The sequence below is a fragment of the Triticum aestivum genome, chromosome 2A (genome assembly GCF_018294505.1).
Source record: "Triticum aestivum cultivar Chinese Spring chromosome 2A, IWGSC CS RefSeq v2.1, whole genome shotgun sequence".
NCBI classification, from domain to species: Eukaryota; Viridiplantae; Streptophyta; class Magnoliopsida; order Poales; family Poaceae; genus Triticum; species Triticum aestivum.
Genome location: NC_057797.1, coordinates 517,589,246 through 517,605,056, shown reverse-complemented (window position 1 = coordinate 517,605,056; position 15,811 = coordinate 517,589,246). Strand labels below are relative to the sequence as shown.

Below are 15,811 nucleotides of genomic sequence, written 5' to 3'. Positions count from 1 at the left end.
TTGTAAACATGTAATTTTTTTGAAAATCACTAAACAGTATTTGAACATATGAACTTTTTTCTTGAAAAAGGAAAACTATTTTTAAACGACGTCCTAGCATGGGGTCCTGAACGCAAAAGTATCTTCATTGTGCGTAGTGCGTATCGACTGGCGCTTGAGGACAAGCTCCGTCCTTCTTCAGTCGCGGCGAGCAAGGCACCGGACGGACGACGTGCCGTCTATGCATCAATATGGAGGTGCCCTGCTCCTCCTAAGGTGCGTGTATTCGGATGACGAGTGGCGACAAATTCACTTGCAACTTGGGCTAACAAGTTTGATCGCCACATTGAAACAACTAACATATGTCCGTTGTGTGGACTCGAGCGTGAGGACATATTCCACACTTTTTGTAGGTGTCCGCGCGCACAGTGGAACTCTGACAAGCTATGGCAAAGGTGTGGTGCATCCCTGAGATTACGTTGATGTGTAATACCGGGCTGGAGTGGCTCTTACACTCCATGGTGGACCTGAACGACGGCGATTGGCTGCGTCTATTGATACTGTTGTGGGGCTGCTGGCATGTGCGGAATGAAATTACCCATCATAAGCCAGCACCACCAGTGGAAGCGTCTAAACATTTTCTACAGAGCTATGTGTCCTCCTTGTTGAACCTGCAACACTATTCCACCGTGGAGCTAGTGAAAATGAAGATGGTGGCAGATGAGGATGGTGTGGCTCAGCCATTGTTGCATGCGAAAATTCCAAAGCCACCACCTTCTAAATGGCAGCCTCCTCTTACAAGATGGACCAAGCTGAACGTTGATGGGTCTCTGTCTACAGCCGATGGTATTGCAGGCGCCGGCATGATATTGTGTGACTAGGACGGCGCCATCATCTTCTCGACTTGCCGCTCTCTTTGGTCCTGCACTGACGTCCTGCATGCTGAGCTTGCTGGCTGCATAGAAGGATTGGCTTTGGCGCTTCAGTGGACGGAACTTCCAATCATCCTAGAGTGTGATAGCAAGATGGCAGTCGAGATGGTCACATCAACAGAACATAATAGATCCATATACGACATGGTAATTTCTGAGATCAAGTTTCTTTTGGGTCAAAGAGAGTATGTAGTTACTCATATTCCTAGGGAGCAAAATAATGTAAGTCATGTTCTAGCAGTTTTTGGTAGATCGGAGAACTGCACGGTTGTTTGGCTCCGTTCTGGACCGACTAATATCCCTGCCTGTGTAGGGATGAACTTATTTGCTCTTGAGTAATATACTTTTTTTTACCCCGCAAAAAAACTATTAGACGTGAACATTTGTTAAAACTGCAAAACGAAATTAAAATATGAACATTTTTTGAAACAGGAACAATTTTTGGAAACACCAAAGTTTTTGAAAACATGAACATTTTTTTAAACAGTAGAATAAATTTGGAAACATGAAGAATTTTTTGAAACACAAAAGTTTTTTGAAAATACAAACATTTTTAAACTGCGGAGAAAATTTGTAAACAGAACAATTTTTGGAAACAAAAACATTTTTTGGAAATAAGAACAATTTTTGAAATTTGCGAACAAATTTTAAAACAGGAACTATTTTTGAAAAGGCAAAACTTGTTTGAAAACACGAACATTTTTTTAAAACAGGGAAAGAATTTCTAATTTGCGAACAATTTTCAGAAACATAAAAGTTTTTTGAAAATATGAACATTTTTTAAACTGCAGAACAAATTTGTAAATAGAACAATTTTTGGAAACACAAACATTTTTTGGAAATAAGAACAAAATTTAAAACAGCAACAATTTTTGGAAACACAAAAGTTTTGTGAAAACACGAAAATTTTGTTAAAACAAGAACGATATTTGAAATTTGCGAACAATTTTCGGAAACACAAAAGGTTTTTGAAAAAAGAGCATTTTTTACTGCGGAACAAATTTGTAAACAGAGCAGTTTTTGGAAACACAAACATTTCTTGGAAACAAGAACAAATTTTTGAAATTTGCGAACAATTTTTGGAAACGCAAAAGTTTTTGAAAACACGTACATTTTTAGTAACTGCGGAATCAATTTGAAAACCTGAACAATGTTTGGAAACATGAACATTTTTTAAAAGTCCCATTTTTTTTGTAAAATGCATCTTTTTTTATAAATAATGAACTATTTTAAAAAAACACGAAGTTTTGAAATAAATACAAAGAAGGATAAGGAAAGAAAAAGAAACAGAAAAATAGAGAGAGAGAAAACGAAAAAGAAAAAAAGAAAAAAAATTGTCCAGGAACCTCCTAGAAGGTTCCAAAACCGGAAGAAACCCAGCTAGGAACCTCCTGGAAGGTTCCCAAAATTCGGATGGCTTTAGCGCTCGATGGGCTGGCCCAAATTATCCCTCGCTAGCGAAACCTTGTGGGAAAGGTCGACAACTTGCCGCAGTGTGCGTCCTATAGGATTTCCCCCCTTTCACCACTGTTTGTCCTTTTTTTAGATCTTTTTTGGACTCATTTGGCCTTTTTTAATCTAAAATTTTATGCCATTCTATAGGAGAGCAATTAGTTGACGAGCGCTTCTTCGGGAGTCTCCCAACGATCACTTGGGGGTGGGCTGAGCGTGCACCACTTGGTGCGCTCTTAGCTGCCGCCACGTGTCGCGCTCTGATCGCTTCGTCCTTTTTTTTTCACACACATTTTTGTCCTTTTAGATGTTTTTTTCTTTCTTTTTTCGACTTGTCAGCTTTCCACCAAAATTCCTTAGCTTTTCGAAAAAGAATTAAAAAGTTGTGCAAAAAATTCTTTTTTACTTTCGTGAGAGGCACGATTTTGCTTTCGCGAGAGGCGCGCCTGTGTCTCTCGGAAACGAAAAATAACATGTTTCTCTTTCTTCTTTGGAGAGACACGGTTTTGCTTCCATGAGAAGCACGCCCATGCCTCTCAGAATGCGAAAAAACACATTTTTCTTTTTTTCCCGTGAGCGGCACGATTTTGTTTTCGCGAGAGGCACGGTTTTGCTTGCCCGAGAGGCACGACTGTGCCTTTTGAAAACGGAAAAAATGCCTTTTCTCTTTCTTTTTTTCTTTCATGAGAGACATGGTTTTGCTTCCGTGAGAGGCACGACCGCGCCTCTCGAAAACGAAAAAAAATTATGTTTTTCTTTCTTTTTCTTCCGTGAGAGGCATGGATTTGCTTCCACGAGAGGCACGGCCGTGCCTCTTAGAAACGAAAAAAACGAGTTTTCTCTTTCTTTTTTTCTTTGTGAGAGGCATGGTTTTTTGCTCCTGCGAGAGGCAGGGTTTTGCTTTCGCGAGAGGCACGCCCGTGCCTCTCGTGGAAGAAAATCCATGCCTCTCCATGGAAGCAAAATCGTGCATCTCATGAAAGAAAAAACAAGAGAAAACACATTTTTCATGTCCTCGGAAACAACTTTCGGAAAGGAAAAAAATGCTCCCGGTTCGGTTTGTTCTTCCTGTTTTTCACATCTGGTTTTTTCGTGAAAAAAAGTTCGTCAAAACCTATTAACATGAGATCTAGTTTTGAAGATCCCGACGTGAAGAATCCAAGGTGAAAATGATTCAAAATTTGAATGCACGATTTAAGAGATAAAATATTTTGAATAAACGGATCTACAAAAAAGGAAAAACTTTTAGGTTGCGACAAGTGACACACATGCAGTGTGCCACTTGTCACATCCTAAAGAGGTGTGAGTGATATTTGAAAGGAGTATTCCTTAATTAGTGATTTTAATTCTACAGTGCATCACCCTTTTTAGGGTTATATGGGCCTTCTTAATGCATGCCGTCCCGCAGCCGTGGCATGTCGGCCCGGCCATTTTAGCTTGCGTGGCAGACCAATCCTCCAGCCGGCCCCTTTATAGAGGCCGATATCTTTCAAAAAAGATAAAGGCAGATATGGGCCGTACCGTGCTAGGCTTTTTTCAGGCGTGCCGGCCGCCAGGTCTGCTTGTTTGCTAAATTAACCTACCTTGCCTCGAAAAGAAAAAGGGTAAAGAAACCTACCGATTAAAGAGAAAAACGATCTTCACGTCCATGGCCGCAGCCCCCATGGAGTGGATGATGCTCGAGCCCTTCGTGTTCCGCAGGGACGGAGATTCTTCCTTCCCGGACGACCGGACCGCGCCCTTCAGGGCCGAAGGCATCAGCTCCCACGGTGGCCCCTTCACCGTCGCCTTCCGCGTCGTCGCCCCCCCGGCCATCTCCCGCCTCTACCTGCAGTGGCCGGGCGGCCCAAAGGAAGGCTCTTCGTGCGATATTGTGGCGGCGCACCGCAACCTCCTCCTCTTCAGGCTCACCTCCAACCCTGTCAAGGGGAAGGATGAGGAGTCCCTGATTTGGCCGCAGGAGTGCTTCATGTGCCAAGGATCGCCGCAGCAGCACACGCTGCAGCTCCACCGGATCCCCATGTTCACCCAGCGCTCTTTGCATCCTCGCTCTGTCGGCATCTTGTGCCACCCTGAAGGAAAATTCATCATGGCGCAGCTGCGCCTAAGTGAATCCCGTTTGCCGGCGAAGATGGAAGCTGAGCTGTGCCTTCTACGCTCCAACGAGTGGGAGCTGCTGCGGAATCTACAGATAAAGTACGAGGCCCATGAATTATCTGACTTGATCCATTGGAGAACCGACAGAGTGATCCCTTTCGAAAACAATCTGTGCTGGGTCAGTTACTTCAGTGGAGGCACCCTGTTCTGTGACGTATCTGAAAAAAAGCCTAAAATCTCCTACCATCGGCTGCCTATTCATGACCGATGTCGCGGTGCAGATCTACACCGATTGCGTGATATGAACTGCTCTTTGTGCACCACCGATTCTGGCGGTAAGCTCATGTTCGTCAATGTTGCCCCGGAGGATCATGAGATAGTTGGCCCAATGCTTCCTGGTACGGATTCTGTTGTCACCTGCCATACATTGAGGACACAAGACATGGTGTGGGAAGAGATGTTCGTCGTCACATCTCATGAAATATGGGGTTCCAATGCCTCTCTCTCATACAATGCTCTGATGTTTCCTCTTGTGAGTGTGGCCAAGTCAAATGAGCTATACTTTCTATTGCCTGAGAAAGGGGAGCGTGCAATTGACAAGGTTTCGGTGATTGGTGTTGATACTATTACCAAGCATACGGAGATTCATCAGTACATTAAAGGAGAGGAAGACCTCGGGGGTGAAGATGATGACATGGTTAGGCGAAAGTCCCATCTTCTCCATCCCTTTGTTCCCTCCGAGTTTCCAAAGTTTTTCTGGCCTCACCAGGTATTTGCATCTCACGTATCTATTTATTTTCCTTATTATCATTCAGATTTCAGAACATAGTAGTATGTGGTAGCTGTTACTCCCTCTGTAAACTAATACTCCCTCCGTCCGAAAATACTTGTCATCAAAATAGATAAAAAGAGGTGTATCTAGAACTAAAATACGTCTAGATACACCCCCTTTTATTCGTTTTGATGACAAATATTTCCGGACGGAGGGAATATAAGGTCTTTTAGATCACTAGTGATCTAAAAGATCTTATACTGTATTAGTTTACAGAGGGAGTATTTTTTTTGGGTCTTTGTGCTAAGCTTCTCAATACTGGAGGACTCAACTTCCTTTGTTGGTTCCTGTTTTCGACCTGGTTCAGTTAGATCTTGTAAGTTGAAGTGAAGTTGCCTTACATACCACGTTCTGCATTTAAATTGATACAAATGAAATCAAACTTATGATGGTAGTGGTAATGATCACCAAGGTATTGGATGAACGAATCTTTTTGTCAACTGATACTCCCTCAAGTGTCGTGGTTTTAGTCCAAATATAAACTAAAACCACGGCAGTTATTTTGGAACGGAGGGAATAATTCTGATGAAAATACCATCAAATTCATGCTGAAGGACTCAAATTTGATGAAAACCACGATACAAATTTGAGCTTCTCCATACTGGAGGACTCAAATTTCTTTGTTGGGTCCTGTTTTCAACCTGGTTCAGTTTGACCTTTTAAGTTGAAGTGAAGTTACCTTACATACCATGTTCTGCATTAAAATTGCTATAAGTAAATCAAACTTATGGTGGTAGTGGTAAAGTGATCACCAAGGTGTCGGATAGGCGAATCTTTTGGTTAACTGTTCATTCTGATGAGAATACCAAAATCAGCAATGTGCTATTATATTTAGGATGGTTCCTTTTATGTCCCTGCAAAACTCCAGCCTTTACAGTGAGTATTCTGGAATAACACAAATGGTGCAAAATCAAGTTTATCACAGCATCTCCAATTAGCCGAGGGTAGTTTCTGTATAGAATATTGTTGTTTCATACCTCCATATGTCATTCCAGAGAACGATTATTTTACCATCTCCAATTTGGCAAGATGCAACCCCTGCCAGACATTTATTCAAAAAAAAAACCTTGCCAGACAATCTATCCACCCGAAGGACCCTTTTGCTGTAGTTGACGGTGGGGTAGTGTGCCTGCCATCACCAACTTTTTTAGTATCATTAGAAGTTCATCTCAATATAAGGAACAAAATATACTCTCTTAATTTCTTGTGCTCATATTTGTTTTTGATCTCATGGCTCAAGTTAAGGTGTGTTGAAGACTACCAAGACGAATTGACGAAATCAAGCAACCAGGTCTCTGATGGCTGTTGCTGTGTGATGTAGGAGTGTATTAGTCATATGATCAGATGGTTAGGTTCTTTGTGGTGGAACCAACCCACCTAGTTTCAAGTCCCAGACTTCACATGGATGCTCTCATATTTCTGGATTAATTTCAGGCATTCCGACAATGTGCGTTCAGTGAGAGACGATGTCCCTGTCGACTACGAGGTGCCTGCAGTGCCTCTGTCAATCTCAAGATTTATCGGCCTCGGTCTCTCGGAGGTGCTCACAGGTGTGTGGTGTGTGTGTGTGTGCGCGCGCGCGCCCGCGCTCATGGAGATGGTGTACATGCGTGTATATGACGAGTGTCTGCGTTTGTACTGTGTTTCCCAAAGAAAAACATGCAGTGATGGATTTGGGTATTGGATTGTAGTAATTGCCAAGCCTATGGCATGGGGTAACTGCCAGGTTATCTGGGTGTTGAATATATTATCATGATCTGATTAGTAATGATCATGTTCGTGATGCTCTCTGATCCAACCACATAAAGGATGGCTTTGTTTTTGAGATTTGTATATCCAAGTTATATCGTTACTTCAATTTGTATAGTCGCAAAATGTAGCAGAGATCCCAATACATCTGTCATCGTTTTTCTGTTTGGCATTCAAATTCAAGAGATATTCATTCCATTTTTTCCTTCTAAAGTCAGTTATTAATGTTGTCAAGATAACTTATATTGATATTGTATAGACCTTTTGTTTTTGCTAATACTCATTTTATTGAGAGAAACGTAAGCCCTTTACATTGCCACGGGATTTCTTTTCTGCACATTGTATGTTATATGCAATATTTATTTTTCTTTGGAATGGAGAAGAGGCCACATATAAACCATAAAGAAAAACAGAGTATTCTCTTCAACATTTTAGAGCAACTCCAAAGGGGCGACCCATTTCGTCCGCCCGCGTCCGTTTGGGTCGGTGCGGACGCGCCGACCCAAACGGACGCGCGTCCATTTTTTGTCCGCGGGCGACCCATTCCAGGTCCATTTTTGAGCCGGATTTGCGTCGGCGCGGACACGAGACGGACGCGCGCGCGCGCGCCTACTCCTCTCCCCGGGCCCGCCTGTCGGTGCCAGCCACAACCATTTCCCCCCATTTTTCCAAAAACACTCCAGCCAGCGCGCGCCCCCCGCCCCCAAACCAGTGATGGAGGACGCCATCGACCTCGACCTTGACGCCGCCGCCGGCCTTGCCTCCCTTGCCTCGTCCGGCGCCGTCGCCCCCTCCGGGAAAGGCAAGCCTCGTGCCCCGCGCAAGACCGCCGCGACGACCAAGCCGAAGAAGGCGCTGACGCCCGAACAACGGGCAAAGGAGTCGGCCAAGAGGAAGGGCCGGAGGCACGCCGCGGACGCGAGGGATGAGGCCGCTGCGCAGGCCGCCGCCGCTGCCGGTGCTGGCATGGTGCCGACATGAGACATGGCCGCTGGCATAATCGGCCGCGAGTCTTTTTTAATTCAAAAGTTGAATGCGGACATGAAATGAATCGACGCGTTGGGCGCATTGCCGACCCAAATGCAAAACTGGGTGGACGCCGGGCGGGCGGCCGACCCAAACGGACAAAAAGCGGACAAATGCGCCGTCCGTTTGGGTCGCCCCATTGGAGTTGCTCTTATGGTTGTAGGTTACAATACTCTCTTTTTTGCGGGGTGTAGGTTACAATACTCTGTTTTGATTAGAATACTCTGCACAATAAAGTAGCTACACAAATTCTTTCCAACCAGATTTAACCACATGGCGAAACAGAGTATTCTAATATACAACTCCCAGATTGCAACCAGATATCATTTCTTACCCCCTCAACCTTGGTACCATACACTGGCAGACTGCCAATGCAAACCGAAGAAATTAGTGTGCAGACATTACACATTTATGGGAAGAAATGAATATTCTCACCATGCATATTTGCATCTTTAAGCTAACATCAACCTGCATACTGCTCGTGTTCTTCTCTACCACGAGATGTTCGCCATTCAAAATAAAGAGAATCTGAAGATGAATATGTATCTGAAATTAAAGAAATGATTCACAGGGAGTAACAAAATATTGCAATGTGCTCTAAATAAACTAGATGAATTCGTCTTGAAAAAACAATAGTTCAAAGACGGCCTTCAATTATTTTTGGATTCATTAAATCGAGCTTTCACATATGCTACGTTCTAATTTCTGAAATACTTAGCCTTGATATTTTCCCCAAAGCCCATTTTGCGCTTCAATTTTCCACCACCACTTAGTCATATGTCTACTATTTTGCTTTTCTAAATCCACAACCCATACGTTTCTTCTTCGACCTAAATACTCTAGGCCGTCTCACCATATGAAATTTTTTTCTTACAACTTCCTCCCCGCCAAAAGAAACGTCTACAAGGTTTGTCTAATTTATTCAGAGATGTTCTATTGCAGGAACATTGACATTATATAAGTTGAAATACCAGATAGACAATAATTTAATAGAATTAATCTGCCACTAGAGGAGGCAGAATTCCCAACCCATGCATGCATCCAACCTCTTGATTTCTTAGCTTCCATAAAATCCAACACATCGGACTCAGGAAAAGCTAATAGGGCGCCAAGCTACTTTAAATGTAAATCTACCACATGACACCCAAGCAAATTAGCGTAAAACTCAATAATAAGATTGGCAGCGTGAACAGAAAATATCTCACTCTTATTGCAATTAATTTTGATACCAGACATGAGCTCAAACATGTACAAAAGCATTTTCTGGTTAATAGTTTGATCAAGCTCATGGTTAATGCATAGAACATTATCATTAGCATATTGTAGTGTACCAAACCTACCAAAAGGTTATTACTTTGCGCTTTTAAGAATCAATCATCTTTGTTAAACATTCAATTGTAGCAAAGAAAGAAAACATCATGTCACCCTCTGATAACCCACAAGTATAGGGGATCAGTTGTAGCCTCTTTCGATAAGTAAGAGTGTCGAACCCAACGAGAAGCTAAAGGTAGAACAAATATTCCCTCAAGTTCTATCAACCACCGATACAACTCTACGCACACTTAGCGTTCGCTTTACCTAGAACAAGTATGAAACTAGAAGTACTTTGTAGGTGTTGTAGGATAGGTTTGCAAGATAATAAAGAGCACTTCAGTAAAAACTAGGGGCTGTCTAGATAAATAAACAATTAATTTAGTATAGCGAGTGTGGAAAAGTGGTGGTACAAGTTGCGGAATTGTCCCTAAGCAATTGACTACGTTACCAGACCGATAGCAAATTTTATGTGGGAGAGGCCACTGCTAGCATGTCATCCCTTACTTGGAATTCTATGCACTTATGATTGAAACTATTAGCAAGCATCCACAACTACTAACGTTCATTAAGGTAAAAAACAACCATAGCATTAAGATATATTGGCCCCCCTTCAATCTTGTATGAATCAATTTCTATGCTAGGCTGAAGCTGTCGTCACCCTTGCTCTCCAATACAAAGTCATATCATCATACAACTAACCCTATGTGATCCACACGCGCGATCATATGATGGGCACCAAAGAACAACAACATAACCACAAGCAAATTAAACCAATCATAGCAATTCAACAATCACCGGTAGGACAACAAAAATCTACTCAGACATCATAGGATGGCAACACATCATTGGATAATAATATGAAGCATAAAGCACCATGTTCAAGTAGAGGGTACAACGGGTTGCGGGAGAGTGGACCGCTGAATATAGATGAGGGAAGGTGATGAAGATGTTGGGGAAGATGATGAAGGTGTTGGCGTAGATCGTCGCCACATGATGATTGCCCCGACGGCGTTCTGGCGCCACCTGGAGAGAGGGGGAGAGAGCCCCCTCCTTCTTCTTCTTCCTTGACCCCCCCTAGATGGGAGGAGGGTTTCCCCTCTGGTCCTTGGCCTCCATGGCGGCGGAGGGGCGGGAGCCCCTTCGAGATTGGATCTCTCTTTCTCTGTTTCCTTCTGTTTCTGCGTTGCTGTTTTCTAGCCTTTCACCGTTTCTTAAATTCCCGGAGATGTGTAACTCCGATTGGGCTAAATTTTAACACGATTTTTATCTGGATATTATCTTTCTTGCAGCGAAAGAAGGGCACCAACCAACTTATGGGGTGGCTACAAGCCCCCTGGCCACGCCCAGGGTAGGGGCGCGGCTCCAGGGCTTGTGGGCCCCTCAGGCATCGTCTCGCGTTGATTCCAATTCCCAAAAATCACATATATGCCAAAAAAATCTCCGTGAGATTTTATCGCGTTTGGACTTCGTTTGGTATGGATATTCTGCGAAACAAAAAACATGCAACAAACAGAAACTGGCATTGGACACTTGATCAATATGTTAGTCCCAAAAATAGTATAAAAAGTTGCCAAAAATATATGAAAGTTGTAGAATATTGGCATGAAACAATCAAAAATTATAGATACGGCGGAGACGTATCACCCTTCTCTGGCGACAGGGGTGGGTGGGGGACGGGAGGAGATAGTCGGTGGTCCCTTCCATCACCCCCTCGTCGCTCCACTGACGGCGGCGGCCTAGGCAACCTCCACTCCCCTCCCAGTCTCAACGACGGCAGGGGAGGCCCATGCGTGTGGCAGGGCGGGTCGTTGGCGTCCAGGGCTGGCAGCCGATCTAAGCACCATGGGCCTACAGGCTGGGGGTCATTAACCCCCCTAATTTGGTGACAAGGAAGCAAAAACTCCAAGTTGACTTTGCCGTAAGCCTTTTGGAAATCAAGTTCCGATACAATGCATACTTTTTTCTTGATTTTTTAGGGATGCAAACACTTTATTGATCTACTTGGGCATATAAAGGGATGCATGTTGTGTCATGTGGAGAGATGAGCCACAAGTGGTGACCCTGATTAAGCAGAAGAGTGTGTTTGTCAAGATTATGCGCATCAACATTCGGTGATCTACTTTCAAAAATAAAACTACATATATTAAAATTGATACTATGGAGAGAAAGCTCCCTAACCACAGTTAAATAGGCTCTGCCGGTTCCATCTCATATGTCATAAACCGCCGGTTTGCAATCACATGCCACCACAAAATCCTGCAGAGAGAGGTCTTCGTCTAGTGCTAGTGCTTCACGACATGCTATAGCTTCCAGAACAGCTGGATTGAGAACCCCCGGAATGGCCAACGCTGAAGAACCTAAAAACATGCCATTATGATTTCTACAAACTGCTGCCATTGCACCTGCAAGAGTATCAATTGATAAACCACCATCAACATTGATTTTGACAAGTCCAATCAGTGGCGCCTTCCACATCGAGCTTTGAGGAGCTGCCCTGCGAGCTGGTGCATTGGGCACCAAGGCGTGATGCATGATCGAGAAAGAATACATCAACAATACTTTTTCCTTCTAATGGAAGTATTGTGGTGAAGTAAAAAACTACAATTCAATTGAAAAGGTAAAAGAAACACACACACGCACAGATAGAGAGAGAACGACCTTATTGGGCTGGCCCACTAGTGGAAAGACATGGGCCTAGCCTTCACGCGTCACAATGATTGTTTACCCGTGTTGTTATTTAGTGGATCTGATATTCAGTATTGGGTTTCTTTAGCTCAGTCCACATTTCTTTGGCAAGTCAATTCTGTGTTGAGCAGCACTGAAATACAATATTGTAGATGAAATAAACCCTTCTTGGGTCCCCAATAATTCTGGTGTGGGTCCCAATCACACTAGTCTTCTTAGTTGGATCAAGTATGAACTGGAATGGTATACTCCCTCCGACCCAAACAACTTGTCTTAGATACATCCGTATCTAGATAAATCTAAGAAAAAATTGAAGTCAAAGGTAATACAAACTATATTTATTTAAGGAGTAATTTCTATGGAGGTTTTTTTGCGTCCAAACATACTTTCTTTATTACTCAGCAATGTTCATAGGCATACAACTCAAATTTGGTGGGTTCAGCAACCATACATGGCGACCGAGACCCAACCCAAAAACATGTTTGGCAAGGCTATGTGCCTCTAAGTTTGTCCCTCTACCTGCAAAAATAAAGGTACACTGGTGGAACTGATTCGAGGTGGCGTTTATCTCCTTTACCACCGCAACATAATTGCCTCCTATTCTTTGGTTGATGTCTCTACCACACCCTTGTTATCACAAGCTATTATCACATGCGTGAGTCTAAGATCCAGGGCCAGAGCCATCGCTTCTCGACATGCCAAAGCTTCAAGCGTCGCTGGGTCGTACATGATAGAGGCAAAGGTGTCCCGTCTTTCGATGAGATGGTGGCTATCATTTTGGAGGAAGTCGACTTTGACGATCCGTCTACGAACGTGCGAGGACGTCGCGCCTTAGCAATCTCTAAACCAACTCCGAGAGGTTATTGACCACGCCGGAGCATGATAAACCTGACCACGAAGGTCTGTTTCCTGCAGGCAAATGAAGAACAAGCAAGAAACTAAGATTGCAATTTGGATATTGCGAATATAAGAGGAAAGCTTTATTGATCAAGGTGGGGTTCTGTGACGCCTTTGTCTGGTCGTTGAACACAAACGAAGAACACGAAGTTTCAGCTATGGCGAACTTTAATCTAAACAAAACCCAAAGTCTAAACGATGCCCTAAGGGTTGTATATATGGAGGAGAGAGAGGGGGAATTTCATGGCCCTTGGAGGAGGGGTCTGAAACCAACCCTAACTCTTGTTTCCCCACACATACGGACTCTAAAAATAGCCTATAATCAAGTATTTCGAAATTACATGGGCCTGGCCCAAAAATAAGGTGATGCAACACCTAGAATAGCCTCTGGACGAAACTTATGAAATGGCATCTTGTATATTTCATCCAAGGCTTCATGCACTCATTATGGTGGTTTCAAAGTCCCAGAATCATCACTTGTAACTCAGTTCTTGTTCCCCTTGCGCATGTCATCATCTCCATGCTTGAACTTTCTCCAAGGTTTATCTATCTTGTCCAAGCTAGGCCCTTCATTTGTAAGCAAAACAAACGTATCCAATTTAGGCATCATCATATTCTCATGGACATTAGAATCGTTACCAAGAAACGAAAGTACCTGGTAATTCAGTTGGCGTGCGCGAGCTCTAGTAATTGGTCCAGTATGTATAGCAGCAGGGGCTGTGGGTGTAACAATGGTATTGATGTCCTCATCATCCTCCCCTTCTTGAAATGAAGTCATCCTTGATGGAAGCTCATCTTCCTCACCCAAATAAGGCTTCAAATCTGCAATGTTAAAAGTGGGACTAACCCCAAAATCTGCAGGTAGCTCAAGTTTATATGCACTATCATTTATTTTCTCTAACACCTTAAAATGACCATCAACACGTGGCATTAGCTTTGATTTGCGCAAATTAGGAAATCTATCCTTAAGCAAATGTAACCAAACAAGAACTCCAGGTGCAAACACAACATGTTTTCTACCCTTATCTCCAGCAAGTTTATATTTAGCATTCATACGCTCAATGTTTTCCTTAGTTAACTCATGCATTTTTAAAATCAATTCAACACGTTCTTTAGCATCAAAATTAACCTTCTCCGAAGATGGAAGGTGCAACAAATCAATAGATGCACGAGGTAGGAAACCATACACAATTTCAAAAGGGCACATCTTAGTAGTAGAATGCAATGAACGATTATAAGCAAATTCAATATGAGGCAAGTATTCTTCCCATATTTTCTTATTATTCTTCAAAACAACCCTAAGCATAGTAGACAATGTTCTATTGACTACTTCAGTTTGTCCATCAGTTTGGGGGTGACAAGTACTACTAAAAAGTAGTTTAGTCCCCAACTTAGCCCATAAACATGTCGAAAAGTGGCTAAGAAATTTAGTATCATGATCTGAAACAATAGTATTTGGCACACCATGCAAGCGAATAATTTCATGAAAGAACAAATCAGCAACATTAACAGCATCATCGCTTTTATGACATGGTATAAAGTGCGCCATTTTCGAGAATCTATCCACGACAACAAATATGCTATCCCTCCCCTTCTTTGTTCGAGGTAAACCTAAAACAAAGTACATAGATATATCCTCCCAAGGAACACTAGGTACAGGCAAATACATATATAAACCATAAGGATTGAGTCGTGACTTAGCTTTTTGACATGTATTGCAGCGAGCAACAAAACGCTCAACATCCCGTCTCATCTTTGGCCAAAAGAAATGTGTAGCAAATACATCCTCCGTCTTCTCCACACCAAAGTGTCCCATTAATCCTCCTCCATGTGCCTCCTGCAACAACAAAAGACGAACGGAGCTAGCTGGAATGCATAGCTTGTTAGCACGGAACACAAATCCATCATTAACGACAAACTTGTTCCATATTCTTCCATATTTACAATTCTGCATTACATCTTTAAAATCAGCATCATGCACATATTGATCTTTGATGGTCTCCAAACCAAATATTTTGAAGTCAAGTTGTGAAAGCATAGTATGGCGACGAGACAATGCATCAGCAATAACATTTTCTTTACCCTTCTTGTGTTTAATGACATAAGGGGAAGTCTCAATGAATTCAACCCATTTAGCATGTCTACGATTCAGTTTAGCTTGACTTTTAATATGTTTCAATGATTCATGATCAGAATGTATAACAAATTCTTTGGGCCATAAATAATGTTGCCATGTTTCTAAAGTCCGAACAAGAGCATATAATTCATTATCATAAGTAGAATAATTCAGACTAGGCCCACTCAATTTTTCAGAAAAGTATGCAACAGGTTTGCCATCTTGTAATAACACACCTCCTAATCCAATTCCACTAGCATCACATTCAAGCTCAAAAGTCTTATTAAAATCAGAAAGTTGGAGTAAAGGAGCATGTGTCAACTTATCTTTCAATACAGTGAAGGCTTCTTCCTGTGCGGTACCCCAAACAAAAGGTACATCCTTCTTTGTAAGCTCATTGAGAGGTGCAGCAATGGTGCTGAAATCTCTCACAAAACGCCTATAGAATCTAGCAAGGCCAAGAAAACTCCTCACTTGTGTGACCGTTTTGGGCTGCGGCCAACTCTCAATAGCTTCAATCTTGGCTTTATCAACTTCAATTCCCTGTGGAGTAACAACATATGCAAGAAAAGATACTCGGTCGGTGCAGAAGGTGCACTTCCCAAGGTTAGCAAACAAATGTGCATCACGTAGAGCAATAAAAACATCACGTAAATGTTCCAAATGTTCCTCCAAAGATCTGCTGTAAATCAGTATATCATCAAAATAGACTACCACAAATCGTCCAATGAA

General features: G+C 42.7%; 1 protein-coding gene across 1 annotated transcript; it reads left to right on the top strand.

Annotated features, from left to right (window-relative positions):
* The first annotated feature begins 3,976 nt into the window (after window positions 1-3,976).
* On the top strand, window positions 3,977-7,085 carry LOC123185477 (uncharacterized). Its single transcript, XM_044597352.1, has 2 exons — window positions 3,977-5,229; window positions 6,538-7,085. Exons 1-2 carry the CDS (start codon window positions 4,012-4,014, stop codon window positions 6,544-6,546), a joined length of 1,227 nt encoding a protein of 408 aa, XP_044453287.1. The 5' UTR covers window positions 3,977-4,011; the 3' UTR covers window positions 6,547-7,085.
* The last annotated feature ends 8,726 nt before the right edge of the window (window positions 7,086-15,811 follow it).